The 26426-nt window shown below is 40.7% G+C and overlaps 1 protein-coding gene across 1 annotated transcript; it reads right to left on the minus strand.

Moving 5' to 3' along the window:
• Window positions 1–1158: 1158 nt before the first annotated feature.
• LOC145453960 (uncharacterized) lies at window positions 1159–25796 on the minus strand. The gene is made up of 33 exons (XM_080331923.1): window positions 25584–25796; window positions 25132–25252; window positions 24579–24692; window positions 24296–24442; window positions 23925–24235; window positions 23240–23369; window positions 23065–23174; window positions 21904–22024; window positions 21495–21629; window positions 21272–21363; window positions 19236–19384; window positions 18617–18791; window positions 18227–18363; window positions 18031–18165; window positions 17585–17768; window positions 15193–15380; window positions 14711–14823; window positions 14517–14651; window positions 13752–13935; window positions 13514–13689; window positions 12143–12236; window positions 11915–12067; window positions 11734–11857; window positions 8023–8142; window positions 7733–7903; window positions 6951–7085; window positions 6758–6886; window positions 5542–5710; window positions 5347–5476; window positions 4982–5098; window positions 4327–4488; window positions 3188–3210; window positions 1159–2254 (listed from the first exon to the last, which is right to left on the minus strand). The coding sequence occupies exons 1-33, from the start codon at window positions 25591–25593 to the stop codon at window positions 2206–2208; spliced, it is 4443 nt and encodes a 1480-aa protein (XP_080188049.1). The 5' UTR covers window positions 25594–25796; the 3' UTR covers window positions 1159–2205.
• Between the last annotated feature and the right edge of the window lie 630 nt (window positions 25797–26426).

The raw sequence follows: 26426 nt of genomic DNA on the forward strand, positions 1-26426 counted from the left end.
CGGGCCGCAGCCCTATTATAATAGGGGTATTCAATGTATAATATCCAAGTAGGCCTTATTTGACGGCACCTTGCAGCCAGGCTTCCACAAATATCATGAAAAATGTAATTTACTGTTATACTATTCACGCTTGGCACGAAAAAATCACATTTTCAAATATTTGAATAAAATAGATTTCCCGTGCCCCCTGTATAATTTCAACATAATTTCTGATGGTACCTATATAAAAATCAGAAAGCCCATTCACATGAAATCGCGAGTAGCGCAAAGAATATTTACCAGTTGAATAAATTGGCTCAGAAAATATTCCACAGCATACAGGCCTATTTCCATAATGCATCTCGTACCCCCTGATGTGGTGCTTCGTACCACGAAGGGGCTACGGACCCCTAGTTAAGAACCCCTGGAATAGAAATGACGAATCGCCGAAGAATCCATTGGTGGTACAGCTGTGGAACGTACCACTACCTTAGTCGCCCCCGATAATAAAATGGATAAAGAGAACAAACAACACCAAGGATGTAACCAAATATACGTCACGGGGGCTACAGAATACCAATGTTTTCCATACAGACCTGATTAGATATCTATATACCTTGGGCAACGCAAGCTACGGGCTTTTGAAATATTACTCTTCCCCATGGCAGTGTCATAGATTGTTGCGTCCGTAGGATTACCAAGTCACTATTCCGGGACGCATGTCCTTCTCAGATTTTAACTTTTGGCCCTACTCAACTCGAGTAATTTTCAGTTTATCACCCAGTTAATCCAAAATCGACAGGTCGCACCAAACAAAATCACGATTTTCAGTCACGAGTCATCAATGAATAATGTTTTATCAGCATGAACCTGAAATGTGACGAAAAAGCGATCTTCCACCGCATGGTAGATTTTAGAAGTGATGTGATAGTGAAGTAGCCTAATTGTTTAGATTTCCGGTTTTGTAGTAGTTTTAGAGTGAACTTTAAGTTCTTAAATCTAAAAAAGATATATGATACTTGAATATATTGTCGAATACTTGAAATTCCAAAATGTCTTCGCGGGCCCCACAAAATGATCTCGCGGGCCGCATGCGGCCCGCGGGCCGCGTGTTTGAGACCTCTGGCGTAGACCGTTACGGCGTAAGCTTACTCCTCGTCGAAATTGTTCGCAAAGCGACGGAAGATTGATTTTATGGGGTTATTATATCATTTGATTGCTTCAGTTGATACATTTGGCGACCGTTGAAGAGTCGGTATGTTCTTCAATACTGTGTCATAATCTGGGCCGAGTTGTCGCTATCGTGTACGTACGTACGTACGTTAGTATATCAATCACTGAAATGTAGGGTTGGAATGAGCAATATGACGTTACGTGACGTCACGAGGTTCACGTTCGCGTTCACAAGAATCTGAACCTTTCAGAGGTTCACACCATACCTAGCTCCTTGCTTGACCCTCACAAACGGATTGTCGCCAATGAGCATGAGCATTTAATGATAGAGAAATGATACGCTTCGGTGCGGGCGACAGTTGGACAGTTGTGCGTTATTACTCGCATTCAATAATACAAGAATCAAAAGGTGAAACGGGAATAAATGCGAATAGAAAAATTATGTAGCTTATTCGAATCACGGTCCACGGAGGGTATGCGATTCTAAAATCGATTTAGGCAAAATCAGGTGCTTGACTGAGCCGGTACTTGAACCTGACCCGAGTATTCGAGAACCATTGTTACAATATGCAAGACGTGAAAAGGTCAGAATCGCACACAAACTACACTGTAGCGCTGAATGGAAATGAAACTGGTCGATCGCCGCTACAGCAATGTCAATTCCACGAACCATCAACATTGAACATACGTATGCGTTATGATACATCTTTCGGATGCTGTGACACCGTCCATCGACGATTCAAGGCTGGGAGGAAAGTATCGAAACGATGATTCTTGTTGATTTAAAACTTTGAATCCCGAAGATCGGTGGTACTCAGCTCTTACACTCGAATCGAAGCTGCATGTTCAGCGGTAAGTCGTATAGTATGACCAATAAACTGGAGAGCCGATGTGCATAGTACAAATGAATACACAGTTACCACTGATCTATAACGGCCACGTCAAGTCAATGACTTTGCGAAGCTTGGGAGGGGGTCCCTGGTCGGATATAGTTTGCAAGAAGTTCCATTTGTGTTATTTGATTGCTCGATACTGTCCGCTTGCTCGGTGTCTTCATGCGATCGGAGCGGTCTTGTTTGATTTAGTAAACACCCCTCTTGTCCTGTGATGGAAAGTAGCCGATTTTACTCAATAGTGCAGTTAACAAGAATTGGTAAGGTTCGCTGTACAGAAATAAATATCAATACCTCTCATACACATAGACATTACACGATCAGAGCTATACCTTGATTTCGATATCAATGGTATTAGTGTGCGTCTGGTGTGCGTGCGCATGGTTCCATGATGGGGTAGATCGGCGCCTACGATCCGGGTGAATCATACACGGGCGTGACACTGTGGATGCGTGGAGTTGCCAGCGGGTGACAGCGGGTTAAGGGATAGTTGATATGTCAATTATTTGTCATTCTCGGTTGTCAATGTTTATAACTGGCTGCCCATATCCCTAAGCGATTCCTTCAGCATCTTGTTATTTCGAGTAAAATTATAAATTAGACAGGGTAAAATGGTATTTCAATAATTTCATCTCGGGTTGAAGCGAGTTATCCTGCGATCGTTTCAATTCAGGAAAATAGGAAAGATGGCTGATATAGGAGGCGAGAAATATATGCATAATCAATCATTTAGATTCCATGTCGCGGACTATTTAATTGAACTGACGGTGACGGATATTACAAAATCAGGGTGTGAATTCTGAAAGGTCGTTACGAGAACTTGAAACGGGGTTCCAGGCTCCATTCTAAAATGCATAGTGCTTGATATATCCTCGAGGAATTCTATGCGTAGGGGCCTGATAACTTGAATACTATATAGGAGATCGACATATGTAGGCTATATAACCACCAACCAGTGATCAAACACCTTTCTGGGCTCTAATCTGTTGCAATTGCGGGGTCCCGGTCCCAACAGGGAATTGTTTTTACATTCAACTCACAGGTTATTTTATGCTATTGTACCTAAAGGTTGCACCCTACATTATATGCACTTGAATGAATACTATAAATGCAAAACAAGCCTTGAATCCGCATGAGCTTACCTGTCTCGTTGACCGCTCTCTTCCTGAAAATAAATTGCCAGGCTTGAGTCTGTGTTAACAATAGTTAAAATTTTAGTCAACTTTGAGGCAGGGGGATTTGGAACATTTCTATCGGCCGGCATTTGCCTATAGCCGTCGTGTCCACAAATATAGTGCAGTACAGTACAAAGCCCGCTCTTACGGGCTCGCGACCGAATTAATGGAAATTGACTGTCTCGGGAAGTGCCAACATTCTCGATGTCTTTCCATTGCTAGAATTAAAAATCGTCATACAGACCGAGATTTTTCTAGGCAAAACATGACCAAAAACTGAAACCTTCAGATGTGCGCCGTAATTCGGCACGCAGCGTGTCTACGCCCAAGTATAAGCTGTCGTGTACTTATCTGCTCTATAGTATCTTGTAAATAAGGGGTCGCCAATTCAAAACGGGTCACGGGCTACTTTTTCAAAATTCGTAGAGGTCGCGTTCCGCATGAATTCTATATCGAGATAAAATAGGCAACACACTTTGACAGCCACGTTTTAATACCATTACGTCAGTACGACATGCGGTTTATCGCGGGCCAGAAAAGAAATACTATTTTAATGAAACAAAAAATATCATGATCGTCACTTTCATTCTAGTTTGAACTATGAGCTGCACACGATACCCGACAACACTTTTCAGCGAATAAAGAATCGATATTAGGGTTAGCAACAGATACGGTACTTGCTGGAAAACTATATCCTCGCAAAGCGTGATCTTGTGTCGAAGCTTCAAGTCGTTTTCTAAGCTTCCCGGTCTCAGCAATTTATGGGCCATTGAACGCCTAGGCAATATGCCCATTCATATCAGCTAATTCTCACTCCATGGAATGCTATTGCCATCGCGAAGCTGTGTCAGCTAACGAGGAATAGTGATGTTTGGCACAAGACAGTAGCTTATTTTGAACGACAACAACAAGATTTTTAAACTGCAATCAATTTTAGCATTTCAAAATGCTTTACGAAGCTTTCCCCAAAAACTCCAATCAGATCACGGGCCGCAAAATACTACCTCGGGGGCCGTGTGTTGGGGATCACTTGTTGCTAATGTCCGTACGTATTAGATTACATGACCTTTACTACAAATGATCGTAAATTTGAGTATCGTACTTACCGCCTCTTTTTTCCGTCGTTTTTCCAAGTCCAGTTTGCGTTTGTATTTTCGAATTTGACCGAAAAGCATTATGGACCCGATGATTGCCGCTATCACTGCTAACGGTACGCCTATCGCAATGCCCAGTACAGAGGAGCTTCCTTCGGCGACTGCTGGCAATTTCTTTGAAATGTACCGTAAGAATGGAAAATATTAGTGGCTGGAAATCTCCCGAAAGCGTTGATGCTTCGCTAGGGTTTGAAAGAATATTCTTTTACATCGTGCAGCAGATTTTCACAGCATTTAACTGTAAAGGGGGCTTATGAAGTAGATCATAATTTTTGTTACACGTTCATCTGCTTGCGTAACAGTCATTGGTTGTTCATCGGTGACGCGGTGGCCCGTGCATTGTGGCGGAGATATTCACCAGGTAACTATACAAATTTGAGCGACGATTCTATCGCAAATAAAATTATAGGCATTCATCATGTGATAGGCCTGTATTACCTTTTGTACAGAGTAGGGAGTATTGCTAATGAATTGTGACCTATGTATGTGCATGTGCATGTGCATTGTGCATTGCGAAGTGGAGTGATCTGCAAATCATCGAGTACGATATCTGACGCAAATGATCTTTGTTTATTGATCACCGTTTTTGTAACCTTTCAACACTTACCGTAGCTTCCTCCATCGGGCAAGTTACATGGTCTGCCTGATTCCTAATCACCGATGAAATGATGTTGCTGACACTGCCTTCAAGACCCTCATCGTCGACAGCGATGATGCCCCACGCCTTTAATGATAGAAAGTTATCGTGTTGTTATCTAACGATCAAAATATCGAAATTTGAGATGTCCCAGTAGACAGATTTAAATGAAATTTCATTTTATTCATCTGTAATAGAGCTGGTAAACACTATTTGTTATCAAATTTACCTTGTTGCCCACCAAATTTGATTATTTCAGTGCAAAAAGCGAATTTGAAATTTCCATCATTTTTGAAGTAGTATTTATGGTGGCAAAAGTTTTTGTAAAAGCATACCTGATACTCGTCTGTCCGTGCCCTGCATATTTGTTCGACTATATCAGACACGGATGAATTGATCTCCCGCCAATCGTTTACAAAAACCGCGTTTTCGCATGTGGGTTCGCGGACACTGCTGGAGACCAATCTGTTTCGACAAAAAGCTCAATGATATAGGCTATACTTTCACAAAAATGAGGTAAAAAAGCGTACTTGGATTCGGAAATCGAAACGCCAATAACTACAACATTCACGAACTGGATTCCTGTCTTGAGTGCGGGAATAGTTATCAATTCTTCATTGGATAAAATCATAACACATAGTTTAGGGGACCGCGCTCTACCCGCATTTGGCAATTCTTCGAAAATTGATGTCAAATTCCCTTGAATAAAGGTATTTTATTATAGACACCATATTCGCCTTGACAGCGTATATATTCGCCTTGACAGCGTATATTAGGGATGGTGTGAACGTGAGGTTCACGTTCGCGTTCTGTGTGTGAACCTCAGTAATTTAGAGTTTCACGTTCACAAACGAACCTTGGTAGGTTCTGCACTGTGAACCTTTTTCATACATTACAATTTTCACTTCATTATAACATCTTTGATTGAAATTTATTGCATTTCAACTGCGGGCCAATATATGCATGGCACTGGCACCATAAAAGAATAAACACTAAACGAGCATCCACCTTGACAATCTCAAAAATTTTAGTTGCTTTGTTATTTTGTGAATCCCTGCTGTTGACCAGCAATCACACAACACCAAGAGTGAAATACACTACATTTAGGTAGTCAGTGAACGATGCTTATTCAACCAATCAATGAAATTGATATCGTTGTCTGATGTAAAAAATCTAGCAGACATACGGTGTTAATCTTGATTTCATATGTTTATTGAAATAAAACAAAAAACAAATCCGTGCGATTGGGGTGCTGGCTACTGCTGCATAACTTGTTAATGGAGTAATATCGGTAGCAAATATAGAAACCCGTTTTACACTCTGCTCAATATCAACGTAGCAATACTCAGACGCCGAATAGATTGTCCGGTCTGGCCTCGACAGTTAAGGCGTAAGCTTGTATTCCCTGGTAAGTTGAAATTGTTGGCTGGGCGACGGAAGACATTGATTTTACAGGATTATTATATCATTTGATTGCCCGGTTGATACATTTGGCGACGTTGAAATTGTTAATATGTACTTCAGCATTGTGGCATTATGTGGCCCGAGTCGTCGCTAGATATCGTGTACATTAATATAGGCTATCACTTCACAAAAATGTAGGGTTGGAATTAGCATGACGTCACGTGACGTCATGAGGTTCACGTTCGCGTTCACACAGAACCTTTCAAAAAGGTTCGCGTTCACACGAACCTGAACCTTTCAGAGGTTCACACCATCCCTAGATAGCATCGTTAATTCTCTGACCTTGAAGGGAATCATCTCCGAAATTGAGTGCTGCTTTTCTAATCTTTGTTCTGTCAATGGAGTCCTGAATAACGACATTTCCAGCTCCGCCATCGTAAACGACAATCGTTATTTGAACTTCGTATTCAGCTGGTTAGCAATATATATTTGGTACTTCGTGTGTTCCAAAATTGCACGCGATTCATTTACTCACAAATCTTGACCCTATCCAGCAGGCTTGTCAGTAACATTTCATATCCATCCCGCTCTGTTGGCAATGACTGTTTTTGCGACGTGAGTCTTTTAGGTACAAACAATATTACATCTACTGCTGCATGCGGCGGACATTCTGAAAATGAACGGTTAGGGATTTATCATGGACCGATGCCCCACGACTGGCCATTACACTAGAAACTTGACGTTTCCTGTGCTGTGAAATCGTAAATTGTATACGAAGCGGCGGAGAATTTTTAGTAATTAATATAGTATTTATCTGGTCATATTGTGTGGAATTGGAAACCCATGACTGAACGTTGAACAGGCTTGTGAATATATCAATTTGTGTAAACCGTATTTGCGGATTTGCTCTTGTGCCGATGAATCCAGGCTTAACAATCGAGATGTGTTTAAATTACTACCGCATTGATCCTGAACCCGGCCGGGTTTTTATCTGATTATCCCGACCTCGATTCTCCACTGTTAAGCTTTGTGGCACTTTATAGCGGCATTTGTGATACTTATGAGAGGATTAGTCCAAGGACTCACTGAAGCAATGGATTTTCGATACGGAAATACTGCTTGAATTCCGTGAAGAATCTTTTCCCGGAATCCCGCAAAACCTGGGATTTCATGTGGTACAACTTTATTGAAGTCAAATAGATTTTGTAGTTTTTTAACTGATAAGGGGGTGTATGCTTACATGAATGTAGACTTCAAAGAAATCATCAGTCATTGTGAGTATTTTGAAATGAGTGTATAGATTCGACATTCACGTACCGGATGATCTACTTTGGTTCACTACTAGCTCCTCCTCTGCCCCACTATTTTTAGGACTTAACACCGCTCCTTCAAGAATGGCTCCGGATAGAATTTCGTCGCCTAGCTTGAAATTATTTTGAAGTATTCTGGCCTTGGAAGTGCGCAGGCTTCGGATTTCGTACCTCGTTGCTAATAAAACAAAAAATGTAATGATTCTACGTACACATACGAAACCGGAGGCATGTGCGAAAATTTGTAAAATTACTGTATTATTGTGACTTATGTTGATATCACCTATTATTCGATACCTGTGCCAATTGTGCCGTCATCGCCCGGTGCTGTCCACGAGAAATTTACGAGTTGGGAGTTATTCGGGTTCTGGGTAAGCCGGAAGTCGTTGATCCGAGATGGAGGAACAATGTCTTTCTCTGAAAAGCAGCACCGCGCACTTACACTTTACAATGTATGGTCATGGTGGGCCTGTATAGTATGCACTAGGGATGGTGTGAACGTAAGGTTCACGCTCGCGTTCTGTGTGTGAACCTCGGAAATTTAGAGGTTGACGTTCACAAACGAACCTTGGTAGGTTCTGCTGTGTGAACCTTTTTCATATGTTACAATTTTAACTTCATTATAACATCTGTGGTTGAAATTTATTGCATTTCAACTGCGGGCCACTGTATGCATGGCGCTGGCACTAGACAAGCATGCACCTTGACAATCTCAAGAATATTACTTGCTTTGTTACAAAAGTTTGCGCGAAATATCCAGCTTTTCGTTTGTGAATATTTATTGACTCTCTGCTGTGAGCTTGATCCGCAATGATGCTTATTCAACCAATCAATGAAATTTACAGCGTTGTCTGCTGTAAAAAGATCTAGCAGGCGTACGGGGTCAATCTTGATTTCATATGTATCTGTTTATTGTATCATAAAAACCAAATCCGTGCGATTGGGGTGTTGGCTACTGGTGTGTAACTTGTTACAGGGGTAATATCGTTAGCAAGTACATAGACACATTTTCACTCTGCTCAATATCAGCGTAGAAATACTCAGACGCCGAATACATTGTCCGTCTGGCCTATAGGCCGTTAAGGCGTAACCTTGTATTCCCTTGCAAGTCCTCGTCGAAATTGCTGGCAAAACGACGGAAGATTTTGATTTTATGGGATTATTTTATCATTTGATTGCCCCAGTTGATACATTTGGCGACGTTTAAAACGTCAATATGTACTTCAGCATTGTGGCATTATGTGTCCCGAGTCGTCGCTAGGTATCATGTACATTAATATAGGCTATCACTCCACTGAAATGTAGGGTTGGAATTGCAATATGACGTCACGTGACGTCATGAGGTTCACGTTCGTGTTCACTTCACACAGAACCTTTCAAAAAGGTTCGTGTTCACACGAACCTGAACCTTTTAGATGTTCACACCATCCCTAGTAGGCACCACTGTGCAGGCATACGAGGACATCTCGCGTACTGGATGTTTGTTAATAACTTCAGAATTGATTAACCAGTTTTGTACTTACTAGTCACCAGCAAAATTAGGATAGTACGATAGGACGATTTATATTTTTGTCCTTGATGATTTAGCGGCATATAAACCGACTCGTGATACACTACACATACATGTACAATATACATATACATTAGGGTTGTCCAAAATTTGGAAAATCTCAAGAATGATGGGTATCAATGTCTCATTCTATAGATTATTGATAAAAAACAACAATGAGCCTGGAATAAGCTCACAGGAACGTCGTTAAGATTTGTCGCAAAGCGTTTGAAAGTAGCTACCGACGAGTGGGCGTGCTAGCGACCATAGAACGGCAACAAGACTAGTAATCACGAAATCACGGCTCTCGATTGGCTAATCGGCTATGCTTCAGTGATCACGACGGTAGTGGCTTGCTGATCAGTTGTTAAAGGAGTCTACTAACGGCGGTGTTCTGTAAGCGCATTGTAGGTTGGTTGGCAGATAATGATTTAAGATTGATTCAGGACATGTTGAGTGACTAGATACTTGATGATGAACAAACAACAGCTACTTCACACAAACTTAAAGCATGACTGGCTTACTGTGAAGGAAACCGCCGTAGCCTACACATGTCTGTTTTGACCGATGGATAGCACAGAACATGCGGAGAAATATTGCAAAGGCGCTTATGCAAGAGGCGATCGAATTTCTTGTCTCAGAAGAGATGCATCATAGTTGAATACAAATATAAAGCTTAACAATGACACTACTTGGTCTGATCTTATTAGGCTTCAGTCGTGCTGTATAACTCAAGTCTTGAATGCTCTAAGGATTGGCTGAATCAGTTTTATGCTGGGGACTTATTAAACTCTTACAGCAAAATGAATTCACTCGTAAGTGTTGACAAAGTCGTCAATGAGGTCGTAGAAAGAGGTGTAGAGGTAAGCACAGACTATGCTGGATTGCTGGTATGACCAGCAAAAATACAGTACATCTTAGCATGTCCTGAAGAAATCTTGAATCATTACCGGCTGTAACACTACAAATGCTGGAATGTAAAACGAGCTTAAAATGCAATGAGGCAGTGCGATAGTTACATTTCTTCGTGGTTCCACTAAGCTATATGGTCGGCCAATATAACATCTTCTGAGCAGATAAGATTTTGTGCGGCATCCATCTCACGTATGGTGTGCTGTACCAGTTTGCGATGACTAATATACTTTACTTACGCCCAGTCTGGCGTATTTGCAACCATAACTAGGTATTTCTTGGATTTATATCTAGTTCTCAAAGAGCACAATCATTCGCCGTTTCACCTCTGTCATGCCTGCAATTCTCTAAGGCTAAGTTAAGCTATACAATGAAACTGTCTTTTTAATGGGCATAATAGCAATGCTATAGCTATAGCATATTCTGTGCTTATACCTTTTAACTCTTTGTGCGGCATCACTGACGACTTTGACAGTCCCCAGCATATACGGCTGATTCAGCCAATCCTTAGGGCATTCAAGACTTCAAATATACCACGACTGGAACCTAATAAGATCAGACAAAGTATAGTGTCATTGCTAAGTTTTATATTTGTATTCAATGATGATGCATCCCTTCTGAAACAAGAAATTCGTTCACTACTTGCATAAGCGCCTTTGCAATATTTCTTCGCAGGTTATGTGCTATCCATCGGTCAAAACAGATATGTAGGCTACGGCGGTTTCCTTCACAGTAAGCCAGTCATGCTTTAAGTTTGTGTGAAGTAGCTGTTGTTTGTTCATCATCAAGTATCTAGTCACTCAACATGTCCTGAATCAATCTTAAATCATTATCTGCCAACCAACCTACAATGCGCTTACAGAATCACCGCCGTTAGTAGACTCCTTTAACAACTGATCAGCAAGCCACTGCCGTCGTGATCACTGAAGCATAGCTGATTAGCCAATCGAGAGCCGTGATTTCGTGATTACTAGTCTTGATTCCGTTCTATGGTCGCTAGCACGCCCACTCGTCGGTAGCTACTTTCAAACGCTTTGCGACAAATCTTAACGACGTTCCTGTGAGCTTATTCCAGGCTCATTGTTGTTTTTTATCAATAATCTATAGAATGAGACATTGATACCCATCATTCTTGAGATTTTCCAAATTTTGGACAACCCTAATATACATGATACATACATACAAACGATCTGGGCATATGCATGCTATGAGTGCATGATGTGCATTTGCCGCTGGACTAGAAAGGTGCAGAAATAGTCTCGTAAGGCTTTCTAAGTCTTGCACTACCCCTCCATGCTATACCGGAAACGCTGCACGGATACCCGTTTTACTGCTTAGGTCTGTGGTATGACCCGGTCGGAAATTGAATCCATGATCTACCGATCAAGAAGCCATTTCGGTCCGTTCGGCGATGACATATTTATGATTGAAATGTTTTCTTTTCGGCCGGATTAATGGATCAGACTGCGGGGGCTGTCTGAAACTTTCCCGTTATAATCTTTAAAACGCTATAGTTTCCTAGTCATCATGATTAATCGGGTTCTTACTTGGGCGTTCACAGAAGAATGTTTTGAGTCTGCGACAAGCTTCACTGGACGTGCTAAATACATTTCCATCGAAAATCCACGAGCACTCCTGCGCCTCGTTTCCACTCGCATCGAACTCCACTTTCTGCAGCGAAAAGTTGTATGTTAGTGCGCTGCGGTATAATCCTTGCGGTTTTATTACGTCAGGCTCCTTCATTGCCAGCGCCAGGGTCACGTTATGTGAAAGGATAGTTGTTGTGGCGGTTGATGATCTCCCGGCGTTTGAATCCGTGATAGCACTCTCTTCCCGACTCTCATTGGATTTTCGCTTTCTCCGTGCGGCGTAAATAAGGGGCTGTTGAGTTGTCAAAGAAAATGAATGTCAATATGTGTAGACCTAGACTTACATGTATCATTAAAATGGACGTACTGTTGTAACAGAGTTCGGGTAGTAGGAATTGAGTTTACTCTGTTTCAGCCACTCAATTTGCGATTCCGATGTGATGCCTAGTCTTCGTATAATCCTGTAAGACATTGTACCATACGTATGAATATACTGCTCATGTAAGATTTATATTGTCTTACATCGAGGATAAAATTGCAGTGTGATACAAGCGTGATATTACTAAGGAAAGTGTATACTATATAGGATCGGTAAGCTATTGAATTACATTCCTCTCAGCACTGGGAAAATAAATGCATGTAAACAGGACCGTAACAGCACATCGTCACCTTCCCCACAAACCGTTGGTCTTGGGCCCCCAATAGGGTGATAAACCAAACTTCTGGGGGCTTATCCCCCCAGACCCCCCTCTCAGGATATACGCTTTTTGCCGCTACTTATTAGCTACACTGTGTCTACTGTTTTGTGAGTCGGGTGATATCGCCGAACATTTTTTATAATTCATGATTGAATCGGTCAATATGATCGGAAATTGCATATGTATTGCTATCAATTTTTCATCCTCTCTCTGTTCGCGTATTCAGATTTACCGGTAATACAGCTGAGTGAGGTGTCTTGGAAAATGTAGGGCCCCTAAATAATAGTTAAACATCTTCGGGCAGGCCCGTTGATACAATGACTTCGTCACATGATGCTATTTTGTGACCTCCTATCTGCTATGTCAAAAGATATTGAAATCGCCCAAACTTACTAAAATAAAATACGCACACGATTTCAAATCGATATTTCTTTACTGGGTGATAATTTTTTCCTGCTGGTTGGCATTTGTCGTGTGCGGTTCAGATCGCCAGGACAGAAACATTCGGCGACAGCCATTTAGGCGCCTATGGACATTTTAACATATATGTATATAGGCCTATATCGAAGTTTTCGGTCACCACCAGGGCAGTCATTTTCGGCTAAGGTCTTCTTGCTGCTGATCGTTCTGGCACACGTCTCGGAGTCGCATGTTACATGGCCTATAACTTCATGTGTCTTGGTGCGTCGTGGCGCGGTAATGGCTGACGCCCAAGGGCTCATTTCTATAAATCATGCTTATTTTTTTGTTGGGGTAAGGGTACCCAATAATCGTGAAATTTGTCAACATGAAATCGCGCCCAGCGCGAGAAAAATTTGAAAATGTTGCATAATTTTCTAAAGAAATACTTCATAATTTATGTTAATTTACACGATATAATTTTGAGCACCTTCGAGCCCGGCCCCTTTAATTGGGAGGTTTGGGTGCGGCAGTTACGTTCCTGCGTGTAAATCAATTAACACGAAAGGTATAGGAAAGCCCTTTTGGCAAATTACGATCTCAGAGAAGTCTGATATTTCGACGTGTACTCTTTCACGTACCCGTTTATTTCTTTACGGCTAAGACCTTTTAAATCTGGTTCAAAGGACGCGATGACTTTTCGAAATTCGTCGCTTAAGGATTCAGTCGCAAATACATTCGCCAATGCTATCAAATCTTCATCCTCCGCCCGTCTTTTAATCCGCACGTGCGGGATCGATCCATCAATAGTCAGCGACTGGAAACCATCATTTGCTATAATTATCCACTATTCCTAAAGGTCATGATTGGAATACTGACCTCATCCACGCCTCCAAACCAAGTGTCACTTCCACTCACACTCGCAAGCAAGTAATTATATTCTTGATGTGAATTGGCTATTGCGGGATACCCTCCTTCTGCCTCGCATAATGCGGCAGCTTCTTTGGCAGTTTTAAGCGGAAAACTGACATGCTTGTAGCAACTGTCTTGGAAGTGGTCATAACTGAAAATAAACGATGTAAATATTATTAAAATTATACTCGTAGAATTCTTTAGAATTCTTTAGGATTCTCGTTTACTTCTCACGACCTACATGATGGATTATAAATAGTGAGCACTGTATGTCTGATGACCATCAGTATATTTCAAACATATAACGGCAAATTATCAGCGTTGGGGCACTATGTTAGAAATCATCATTAGTATTACAGTATATCGAAGATATAGCTGTAGCCTAGAGATGGCAGATACCCAGTAGGCCTGTTAAAAATAACGCTTTTTTCAAATTTTACTGGTTTCTTGATCAAATTGTTCGGTTACCTAAAAATCGCTGAACACCAATTTTGGCTCCATTCCAACCTACAGTGACATTGCTATAAGAGAAAAAGTTCTGGATTTATTTAATAAAAATATATACTTTTTTCCCAATTTTTCTGGCCATCTCATGAAGTGATTAGATGAAGGTTATATGGATGCCTTACTGTTCCGGTGACCAATCGTAATGTGACTTGATCTTGTGCAGTGTGGACCATGTCAAATATTCAGGAAACATAATACGACGATCATTGATTCGGCGTTTCATACCCTGCCTGACACACGATCGCTTTTGCCGTTTCGACGATGAATTCCTTCTGCTGTGTACTTCCTCTACTGAACGGGCGCAGAAATCCAAATTTTATGGATCGTCTCCGCCGCGACTTTCCGGCAACGTTGGTTCGACTAGAACGCATACGTAGCGTTGTATCGATATTAAATTTACCAATGGGCTATCATGATACCTGGTCGAGGTCATATTCTTTGTGTCTATTGTAATGGAAGGTTCCCTGAGGCGGCCAATGCCCAAGATGTAGTTTGGAGCAATCCGTGCCATTCCAGTGCTAGAGGCGTTGACCTGTGGTGTAAAATTAAACGATTCGTTTCTACAGAATTGTACACAAACACTTTATACCAATGGTTTCCAATCTTTAGCAGAAGAAAAGTTGATTTAAAATTTTATTTTCACGTGTTATTGCGATGGATTTTCTTGCTTGTTTATACGAACATATACGACTGTATCGAGGTTGGAATGTTGACAAACATGTGTTTATTTATCAGCTATTGAGGCGGTTATAGCGCTTTAATGTCACAGATGCTTGTCTGCACGCCATATTTTAAATATTTATACGGTTATTTTCCAAAATTCCAAAAAGACTGGCGGCAAATCTCGAAATCTGTGGCGACACTCTATAGTGGACGCTGTTTGTGGATCACTCCTTTATACCTTCACGTTGTATCGTCCTTCCAGAGTGAAACTGGTGAAATATCCGGAATAAACGCCATCGTTAGCTATCACATCTGCTCCTCTGCCGTCGTCCTTTAAAGCTAGCGAAGACGTATCGTACGTACCAGACCGCGTCAAAGGTCTTGTCACAGTTGCCTGAACTTCGGCATCGATCACGGCGAATTCACCTGTAATTTGAAGTCGTATCTATATATAATAGGTTGGGCGATTTTTTTTACCTAAAAACGGAAGATTCTGACCTAAAAAATCAAATTTTGACATTTATCGACCTTAACTTAATTTTGAAAAAGTTTTGCCCTCGTGTATGTAAATTAGGTGTTTTCGCACAGAATGTTAGAATTGTACTACTTATCTTAATTTCTCGTAGGAACTGTCTGTCTTTACGAAGTAGTTAGGCCAGAAAAAACTTTTTGACTTCAAAACTGACAAATTTTTACATGAAAAAAAACTTTCTTTCAACGAAATCCGGACCTATGAAGAATACCAGTAGATACATCACGCATTATGGTAGAAATAATTGCAATTTGTTGTCGTACAACGTCAGATACTTTCCTACATTCTCGAGTAGTATGTGTCTCTCCCTACTAAGTGGCTTGCCAAGAATGGATGAAGAGCGTTTAATAGCAGCAGTTGTTGGCTGGCAACACTGAAGTTGTGTGTGTACCTGTACACTGCTGCACCGTATTGTTTCATTCTGACAATGTCTCACATCACAATTTTTCATCATGCGCTTCTTCATATAAGAACCAATGCCCAAGTAGTCATGTTTCAGTTGGGATATTGCGGTACGATGCGGTACTCAGAGGTCAAAGTAGTCAGTGTTGCTGCTCAAGTAGTAATAGCGATTTCATTACATGTCAAACTACTTCGGATGAAAGTAGAAAGGGAAAGGTGTGAAATTATCGTCAAAGGTATATATAGTTCGCGTAGGAGTAACTGTTTTAGTCTAATATCATAACCACTTGACTAAATAGTGCAAGTAGGCACAACCTACACTTTAGTACCTCGAAAAAGTAATAGTACTTCATTATTGACCAGTGACTTCCTGTATGGCTATACTTCGCAACTGTTCTCAGTAACATCCCATGACTGTCGAAAATATTTATGCAAATCTCTAATACAGTGGTTCTCAACATTTTTGTCTTCGCGGACCTCTTTTGGACTGTCACGGACCGCGCGGACCCGCTCAAGTTTTCGTTCAAAATTAGCTCAATTTTAGAACAACCGTCATTTGTCCTGTGCAAATATAAACTGTGGGCTAGTGACAAACAGTCACAAAATGAATTTTCGTGAAAATAACATCATATTATATGTAGAAATTGGGTATAGACTTTTATTATTTCGAAGCGATTTTTGCTGCTGCATTTAATGTCTTCAAAATCAGCGTCTTCGATTTGATGTGAACGAGTGCCGAAAATATTTCCGTAAAGTAGGGGCTGACGAATGTAATATTCACGCGAACAACTTCCGACGACACCCTTTTCTACGTTCACAGCATATATGGAACCGAAATTGAGAAACAGTTTTTAATAACGTTCAGCCTAGTCATTTCTATCTGGCTTCTCATCTTGAAATTATATTGGAATAGTGGTTACGTAGGCCTATATCACAGTAGAAAATTGATTTCATGGCGAGGTTTCAATCCCTTCATTGGGACATAGAGTATGTGAAAAAATCAGGAATTTCCATTTTAAACGACCCCAACGAAACGGTCCTAAGCAGCAATATGTTTGTATTAATATGCTATTGGCAATTTGGCAATTAAAATGAGTTTGCACTGTAGGATATTTTATCTCAGACGACCATTCTAATAAATGCGAGTCCTCCAGTTTTAGCAATTGTGAAACGAAACTTTATCAAGCTTCCACTAATTTAAATTATTACTTATTAGGTTATCAATCACTTTACAAAAAGGTCTCGCGGACCCCCTGAAAATGCTTCGCGGACCCCCGGTTGAGAATCACTGCTCTAATAGATAGCATACATTTGTAATAAAATTCTTCATCGACATAATACATGCTTTAAGACTACTGTAGGGAGCCAACTGAATTCATTGGCTATTGCAGAAAATCGAATAGTACCATGCGTCTCTTAGGAGTGTTAACGCATAGACATTTTGTAACTGACGACAAACAATATGTTTATAAGGTGTTAGTTACGTAACGTTGTGCAGCCGTCCGGTCGTTGAAAGTTCTAGAGAAGTGCGGTACGTCTTTTATTCAATATTTATGAAAAGTGTTAAAGCTGTTGATGTTCCGGACTTCGCGATGCTTCCATTATTAATCACGCGTCTGTCGGTGTAAATTCATAATTGCAATTACTTTGGAGGTTTAAAAGGTGTGAAGTATTGATTTTAAAAGGCGGCACTTACCCAGTCCCAGGTGTGCGTAAATGACGATGTTCTCGCTGCCCGTAAAATTGATTTGTCTGCACAAGAGCGCTGGTGATAGTACCAAGCCTTCGTTGTTGCTTGTTGGCCTCGAGAATACGGTTATGTCGACTGTCATCGGGTCTAGGAGTGCAGGGTTTGCGATGACCACCTTCCACTCGCCTGTCTGTAATTATTCGGCAATAAATCGCCATGTACTCACCGTATGTAATCGTAATTGCACCTGCATGGTTCCTTCAATCACTGTACAAATGTACAGTGTACGTGTAACCTACTGTACATGTGTACGCTCTGTAAACTTCTTGAATGAGATAAGGGCATGTTTGAATGTATTCATAAAGTCAAATCCATGCATACATTCGTCTTTCGTCAGTGGAAGATGTATAGTATTGGCTACTGATCAATACTACAATGCTTTCAGACAATACCTCCATATCCTCGTCGTATTTGATTACTTTTGTTGAAAATTCCCCATCCCACGAAAATTGGATCGATGGGTCGGTGACATTTGCGTCAATATCATCTTCCCACACGATAACGCCTTCCGGCCTTTGCAAGCCAACCTTTTGCAATATTTTATACACAATGATATATTATATATCTTCGCCCATGCTGTAAGCCTACCTTTGGTGCCACAGAATTCGTGTAGAGCACGGTAATGCGGGTTTGCCTCCCGATTTTTTCGTCAATGATAAACACGTGGCCGGAGGTCGTTCCCGGCTGAATTCTGATAGATGCGCTCGAAACCATTATAGTGCCATCTGGAAGACAATCGTTCACTATATCCCTCAAATGCCACACACAGTTGAAATGCTCATAGGAAGCTTACAAGGGAGTGCCACAATATATTTTCTCCCTACAGTTTACATATTTAGTTATATACAATCCATCACATGAAACGAAAACGAAACGATGCCTCAGATGACAAATTCACGGCGAAGCTTCATATCATTCGATATTGCCTCTCTTCGGTTTTGGTTTTGTGTTAAATATGACATTGCCAATGTGACATACCTTCATCGTTTTCGATTGTGGCAAGAAATGCCGCTCGAAGCTCGTTGTTGTTTGCGAAATCTCCGGAACTAGCGAAATAAGACGATCCTCCTGTGGCGGTTGCCAACGTTTCAAGATCGGCGGAGACTTGACTGCCGAATGCGATGGTATTTATCCGGACGCCAGATTCCAGGATCTAAACATTTTATATTGTCTTAAGGGCAATGAGCATTGCTATCAAGGTAAGCGTCTGTCTCAAGTCCGAAAAATGCTTTGGTTCGTTAAGTCGCGAGAGCTTCATGAACTACTCGTGTATAGTTGAGCGTGGTCCTCGTGATTGTGAGGTTAAATTTTACCTCTCTCCGTTAATGATTTGGTGCCTCAATTTGTCATCTAATGGACTGTATCTACGCATGTTATCTACAATGCTTATTCAATCGTAGCTCTTCTAAATCATAACTGGAGGCCTTTCACTAATACAGTCATGTCTTCTATTCTGGTTTCACTGTTACTGAAATTGAGGAGACTCTTGGAGTTACGGAACTCAATATACGGTAGTTACTGAAATATAGTCTTGCAGATGCCTGTACTGTGCAGTTGGCACCATACAGTAAATGTATTGATGTACGTATATATTTACGTTATTCATGACGTCGGTGATCTTTGGTCTGTTATGTTCCTTTCCATCGCTTAGCACCAGGAGAGTGCCGCCCGGTCCTGACATATACTTCGATGATGTTCTCTCGAGGAGCTGCAGACCTTTTCTGATGCCGCTGCCGATGCTGGTACCTGTAGCAAAAGTCCAAATTGTGGATTTCTGATCTGTGCCATCTTGCATTCAACAATTCACTGTTTCTTGCGTGGTTAGGATTGTATTGAAAATATAGGGCTGTGCGAAATCGAGTACCCTAGTGATTTGACTTGAGTCAAGCATATTAAGCTTCAAGTCGAGTGCAATATTCGAGTACCGTGTGTTACAGGGGTCGGGAAACTTTTTCGAAAAAAGAGCCATACTGAGCCTGAATTTTAAATTATAATTTCAAAAGAGCCACAACACTAAGGTTACAATATTTTGGGAACTCGAAAGGAGGACACTTTTCACAGGCTGCAAAAGTTACTATATTGAACCAGTAAATGTGTTTGACTTTGACTTGACATTTAAATTTTCACAGCTAATTATCAGTACAAAAGATATCGTTTTTTTCGATTTGACTCCCGAATTACCCGCTTTCACCTTATGTGATTGGTGCTGACCAAAAAAGGTCATTTTCACACCCGACATCCGAAATACCCGTCTTTTCGGTCAAAATGTCACGTCTTTCGTGATCTTTTGTTGACATTTTGGGATATTTTTGGCCTATGTAACGCCCGCACTAATCAATATTGTAAAATAAGCAACGAACCAAGTGGTAAATTTGGAATTTGTGAAAGAGCCCAGACCCCGACGTCAGAGCAGTATTAATGATGATAAAGTTCTAATAAATGTTCCAGTTTTGCTGTCACGAAGAAAATAATGACAGCCAGTATCAAAATCATCAATTCATCAAAATGAAATTTGTCTTTCTTGACCAAGGCTGACTATTTCAATGTGCGTTGTGATCATATGCTACGGGTAGATCACTAGACAGGGATGTCGTTTACATGAATATTCATGGGCCTGTGCAACATGTTTTTGACTGTCCATCTAGTTTTCGAGGCTTTCACGTAAAAACTATAGTTCTCGTTGATAAATAGCTCAGTGTGAAGGGCGTAGAATCTCGGTACTCAAAAATATCAATTCGTACTGCTAGACTCGAAACATTACAATTGATACCCAACTCGGATTTGAGTACTCAATCATTGTGCCATATTAACTGCCATTGCCGAATGTGACTAGGATCTAACGTTGTAGCAAGTCAAAAGATGACCACTAAATGATTTTATTGGTAATTTCGTCATCAAAATCTAGTGGAGGGTTACCATACGTCCTCTTTTAAGAGGATGCGTCCTCTTTTTTGTAAGTGTCATCGGAGGACGCCCTTCTGTCCTCTTTTTTGAGATTTTGTCTTCTTTTTTGAGAATTTTGGTCAAATTGACGGCGAAATTCGACTGAGATGCCGTAAATCGGCGCCGAAGTAACGCCCAGGCGGGTATTTCGGGAGCTGAGCCGGAAAGTTTGCCTTTTTTTAGTCAACCACCTGATAATGTGGAAGGAAAACTGTATTTTGGGCACTGGGCCGTGAAGTTGACCTTTTTTTAGTCAACCGAAAAATTTACCACTTTTTCCGGATTTTCCTCCGGTTTGGCAAGTTTGAAAATTTTGTGAAAAAGTGTCCTCTTTTCAGATTTCCAAAATATGGTAACCCTAGTCTAGTGTCTATAAGTGTGATATGGCATCTCACCAACGGCTAATTGCTGCGATTGACCAAAATGTCTAGAAGTAGTCAAGCGTGGCCTAACAATGGGAAAACGGGAGTTTCCGTTCGATAGTAACATTCGACACTGCCATTTACTTGGCGTAGGCCAGCTTTACATAGTGAAACAGGATAGTGTGACCGGATGGAAACGGATGGGATATAAATATGGAACGAACTTTTACGTGCTTTTATTTTCAGATTAGCCTTCCTCTATCGCTTCCCTGGGATGTTATAGATTGCGTTTGAGGCTAACGATGGAATTACATAAGTATATACCTACCTTGTGATGTAAGGGAAGGCAATCGTTTCTTTAGCAATGTGCGATCTTCGTCTGAATTGATCTCAGTCAGTGTCGACAAAACCTGAGCTTCCCTAAAATAAATATACGGATATAGTTTTCGAACTGCAATATATTGGACTGATGCCAGCAGCACCGGCGCATTATCGCTTTGATGATAGCCCACGAAATAACAACCGGCCCAATGTTTCAAAATGCTACTTACACGTTGAAGGAAACGATACCGATCCAGGATTTTTCAGGGACGGTATCAATGAACTGACTTGCCGCTTGTCGAAGTAGTGTCAGACGCTCAAATTTTCTCATACTTGTTGATGTGTCGAGAACCATCACAATGCGTCTGTAATGCAATGCCAACATAGTCAGTCGATCGATCTACTGAGAAGAAGCAAACATTTTATGACAAAATACATCTATCATTAGCTGGAAGACACGCGGCAGTGTAATAATATATAGTTCCTTAATATTGGAGAGATTGAGAATATTGATGATTTCCTTTTCATCACTTCTCATAATATATTATTTCCCTATAGGTAACACAATATGTAAGATTTACGGTATAGTCGCACGGACGTTGTGTCCTGAAATCGTGCATATCTGTTCAATCTTCGTACCTTACTGGGTTTCGGATTAAGTTGATTTGAACCGGAGGCAAAAAATAATCCTCTGGCAGAGAAGGGTTGTTTCCTTGCTTGAAGTCGGCGTGTTCTCTCATTACTTCCCAAATGCTTTTTCCTGTCGAAATTATTTATTGTTTGTTATTCATATGGCATACAACTCCCCAGTGGGATGTTCATAAAGTTTGTGCTTCGATTTTATATTCGTGGTTCTTTCTAGCATGAACTGGCAAGTTCTCCTGATTTTAGTGTATGATGTAATCATTGCGTAGCGCTGGGGGCCACGTAAACATATTGGCTGCTTTTGCCAGGCCAGAAATATTAAAGGTGTAACGTATGAAGATCATATCACAGGTACAAACAAGTCCATGAGCACTTGAGGCACGGTATAGTATCGCTCAGGCGTTCTTGAACTTGATATTTTGAAACTGCCAATCCTCTTGATAGCCTGTTGAAACGATGTAACTGGCCACGAGTTTGACACCCCTGCTATTAGGATTGCATTTAAAACAGACGGTTTTTTAAAACACTTTATTTGAAACATGTTTAAACAGTGTTTTAAATAAAGGCGTTGAAAAATGTTTGTTTCAAGTTGTAAAATTATGCCATAATTGTTTGAATACTTTACAAAAAACATGTTGTGTGAGCTTATGCGAACAATTACCACCCGATATAGCCGACGTATATATCAATATGGGATGGTTGGAACCCTCAAAATAGTCGGTTCGACATTAATAGTACAACTATTTTGTCAAAGAAGCTATATTTACAATTGTCAATGCAAATCCACTATGACGTCACAATAGAATATTAGTGACGCCATGGATTAAAAAAAACATGTTTTAAATTAGGGTCTCGTATTAAAAATGTTTGTTTTAAATTGGTTTTTGATTTAAATGCAACCCTACCTGCTATACTGTCTGTTAGTAGAATCAAATCTTATAGCAGTTGATTTTCGCACCACCGCCTCTCGGTAGGTATTGGTGATTGTATAGTTTCCTGCCTAAATGTGACTCCTCGTCTTTTGAATGTTGTATGAAACGCATGTCAGTGCAAACATATAATCTTTTTACCGCAACTTGGTGTATCATACGATCATACTATGCCATCGTCTTGTCTGATCGACTCGCTCATTAGTAGCTCTATAATGTACTCAACCTTGGCAATGTAGATTATGAATCGTAGGAGCCTCGTCATTGTGTTGCATCTCGACCGGTATTTCCGAGTTCGCATTGTCGCAGAAATGTTGAATATAGTGTCTGTCAGACCTAGAAAATAGCACAATATTTCCATAAACAGTACTATTATGGTGTTCACTACCATAATGTTCAACCTATGCATTAACGAAGCGAATGTATTCCCGTCGGCAGTGGTCTGGCTTGGTTCAAAGACACATTCTTGATCCTGAAGCGCTTCTTCCGAGGAGCAGTGCCTCGTTAATTTTCCGGAATTAATTCTTTTACCTGCGAAAATATCATTAAGTATTTATAAACAGCAGCACATCCAATATTTCGCTCGGGTTAGTTTTAATATTGATGCAACGGAAGGCCAGGTTTTACATAGTAAGATAATATCGCTAAAAACAATGTCATAATGGACAACCAATTTATACAGTCCATTCAGTAGACCTCGGTATTGTTGTGATGCTATCCGCTGTGATATTGCGTCAAATCGGAGTTGGCTACTGGTTTTCTCTGACATATTGGATGTGATGTGCGGTAGAATATGAATAATGTACAATTGTACACCTTGCAAGTGAGGCACGAAAGAATAAAACACCCCGAATGCCTGCCAATATCCAAATTTCAAATATAATTATCAAAAGATCACTAAATGAAAAGCTCCAATAAGCTCCTATATATATATCTTCTTATCATGTATGGGGTTATTCTAAATGAATGAAGCAATCAATAATAATCTATATATACTGTCATTATCTAAATACGTTATGCATTTCCAAACTTCAAACGACGCTGTTACTTACATGGTTCGTAATTATCATCATAAGAGAATCTAACCTGGAATCGCTCGTGAACACGATACAGGGCTTATTGTCAGATCAGTATGGCGATAAAAATGGGATTTTAGTCCGTCAGGTGGAATTTCGTCGTAAACCCCCCAACGCAGTTTCGCCCATTGTCTCAGCATTATTTTGCCCTGGTCACCGTAGACGTCCGTCACGCTCTTGTCGTTGACGAAGCGTATGAACTCGGGAGTGAGTCTTAAATACTGTCCCGCGTATCCGCACGGCGTGGGTTTGATTACGTAAGGCGGGTCTATGTAGGCCACGTCATCTCCAGGAGTCCAGAATATCTCCTCGTCTTCAGATCTGTTTATGGAAACGTCTATCAAAAACATTGCTACCTCCATTTGCAGTATGGGTTTATACTTGGGAGAGCGGTGGTAAACTTTGATGTCGCCCTTGACGCCGGAGAATGCCGTGGTGGCATATTTTGTGATGTTCGACATTTCATTTGGAGGCTTACCCCATGAGCGGGGAAGTAACACGTCCACTTGCCTTATAAACGCTCTGCGCCTAGATGTAAAATCCAATTTATGCGATTAATATCACACAAGCTACCGGCTCTGTGCAACGATCGTCGGTATGGTAGAATTCGCACTATCGTGGAATATAATCAGAGGAATGCTTGTGAAATCAAATAATTCATTACTTTGTGGCGTAGAATAAAGTCTCGGACATGTTCACCAGAAGCTTTTGTAGGTCGTTTACCAATGTGTAATCTTCTGGGACATCTTCTGCAATGCGTATGACGATACCTTCGTACCTGTAACCGTTGAAATATTGTTGTTGTCACATAAAAGTAGAACCATATCATGCATGCTTATATGTAGGCCTAGTATATAAGCGATTAAGCATATAGGTAATATGTAAGATTATGTGCAGTATGCAAACAGACCAGGTTATGACCAAATATAACTCTCAACCCTGGTCAGCAACTTTGAAATTTAGCATTCCAAACACATCGGGAATGCATCGTCTGATTGCGTCATTCACCCTAATTCGGTTATAATTATAATCAGATACCTACTGATTAGGCGTAGGCAGAATCAAAATTTGGAAAGGCTGGTAGGCATTGCTTTTTAGGCACTTTACTGAGAATGACATGATGTCACAGATCCATTGTTACGTAGCTGGTACACTGGTACAGCTTTTCAACCACTTAGCTGCGTGCATGATTGCTTGCACGGGTATACTCGACTCACCCGTTGTTCACGAAATTAGCGTCAGAGTTATTTTGTTGGCAACGTTCAACCGTTGCTGACACTTTGAACACTTGGATCCAAGCTACTGACAATGCTGCGATGACAATCATCACAGTGTTTCCTGTCAATAAAAAATGGGTTGATGGCCATTAGTCAATATGCCATTCACTGAACAAAGCCGAACTGATAGGGCTTAGTAGGATTCACAACATTTTCCTTCGAACTCGAAAAGTACCCTAATTATCGATAAGTTACTCTAAGTCTTCGCAGCCAGTTCTTGGTATAATACTTTGTTCCTGCACCCGTGTAACTGTAAGCATATGCAGATAACGAGATACGTATCGATTATAAATACTGAACCAAAACAACTTGTAGCTTTTCTCTAATCATAGTGCTGGGTGGATGCCAAAATTACGTCATACCGTCGATTTAATAGTAATATCAAAGCTCACCCGATTCCATGTATCCAATTATCCAATGATTTCTCAAGTGATATAGAAGAATAAAACGCAAATCAAACTCTGTATCTGTTCTTGTAAAACCTACTGGGAGAACTACATCTGGATTGCCCTATGAGATATAGATATTACTCTCTGTAATAAGCTATTAGCGAACTGTCGTCCGATCCTGTTAAGTGCGTCTCGTAATTCGTTATTGCGTTCTGCGACCTTGAAAGAAATGATATTCGGTGTTTTACTTTGGGACCATTAATATTGATGCTTACCGAAAAGCATCTGAAAGCGATTTGTGGATCGTCCTTTGGATTGATTACTTTCCAGAGTGAGGGCCAATAACTCCATATTCTCTTTCATGGGCACTCCGTATGAAAAGCCAGTCGCTCGTTTTTTTTATTCTAATTTTTCGACAGTGTGTTACGTTTTGATTTTTACCTTGCATTCGTATTTCATTTTTACACTGCACACCATTATTTTAACTTGAGTGCTGCATTTTACCGTATGATATTGATGATCTATTAGTTTGTTAACCCTTTTTTCTGTGTATATTTATCATCTACAGCTATTAGTTCACTCAACTGAAGGTCAGCATGGAAACAAAATACGGTAATAGCTCGAGGTGAACGATATTTGCAAGTCTACATTATAAACACTTAGGTACTATAGTACAAAATGTGGATCATCGCATTGCCCATGTATACCAATGTGGCATGGGTGTTCAAGATCTCTGCTATTCACGGCTGCACTACGAATACGTATGGATACGACCTCATCCCAGCGCACAGTCATAATGGACTGCCTGTATGCCAAATATCCATGTTCAATTGACTGTTTGGGGAT

Source organism: Botryllus schlosseri, chromosome 13 (genome assembly GCF_051294905.1).
Source record: "Botryllus schlosseri isolate E-star chromosome 13, Bs_hap1, whole genome shotgun sequence".
In the NCBI taxonomy this organism is placed as follows: Eukaryota; Metazoa; Chordata; class Ascidiacea; order Stolidobranchia; family Styelidae; genus Botryllus; species Botryllus schlosseri.

Bases quoted from the DNA above. Each gene is read 5' to 3' on its own strand.
- LOC145453960 (XM_080331923.1), bottom strand. The intron at 23,370-23,924 runs GTTAGATTCTCT...ATATTTTCGCAG, and splicing joins GTGTTCACGAGCGATTCCAG to GTAAAAGAATTAATTCCGGA. The intron at 17,769-18,030 runs GTATTGTCTGAA...GAATAATTACAG, and splicing joins AATACGACGAGGATATGGAG to ACAGGCGAGTGGAAGGTGGT.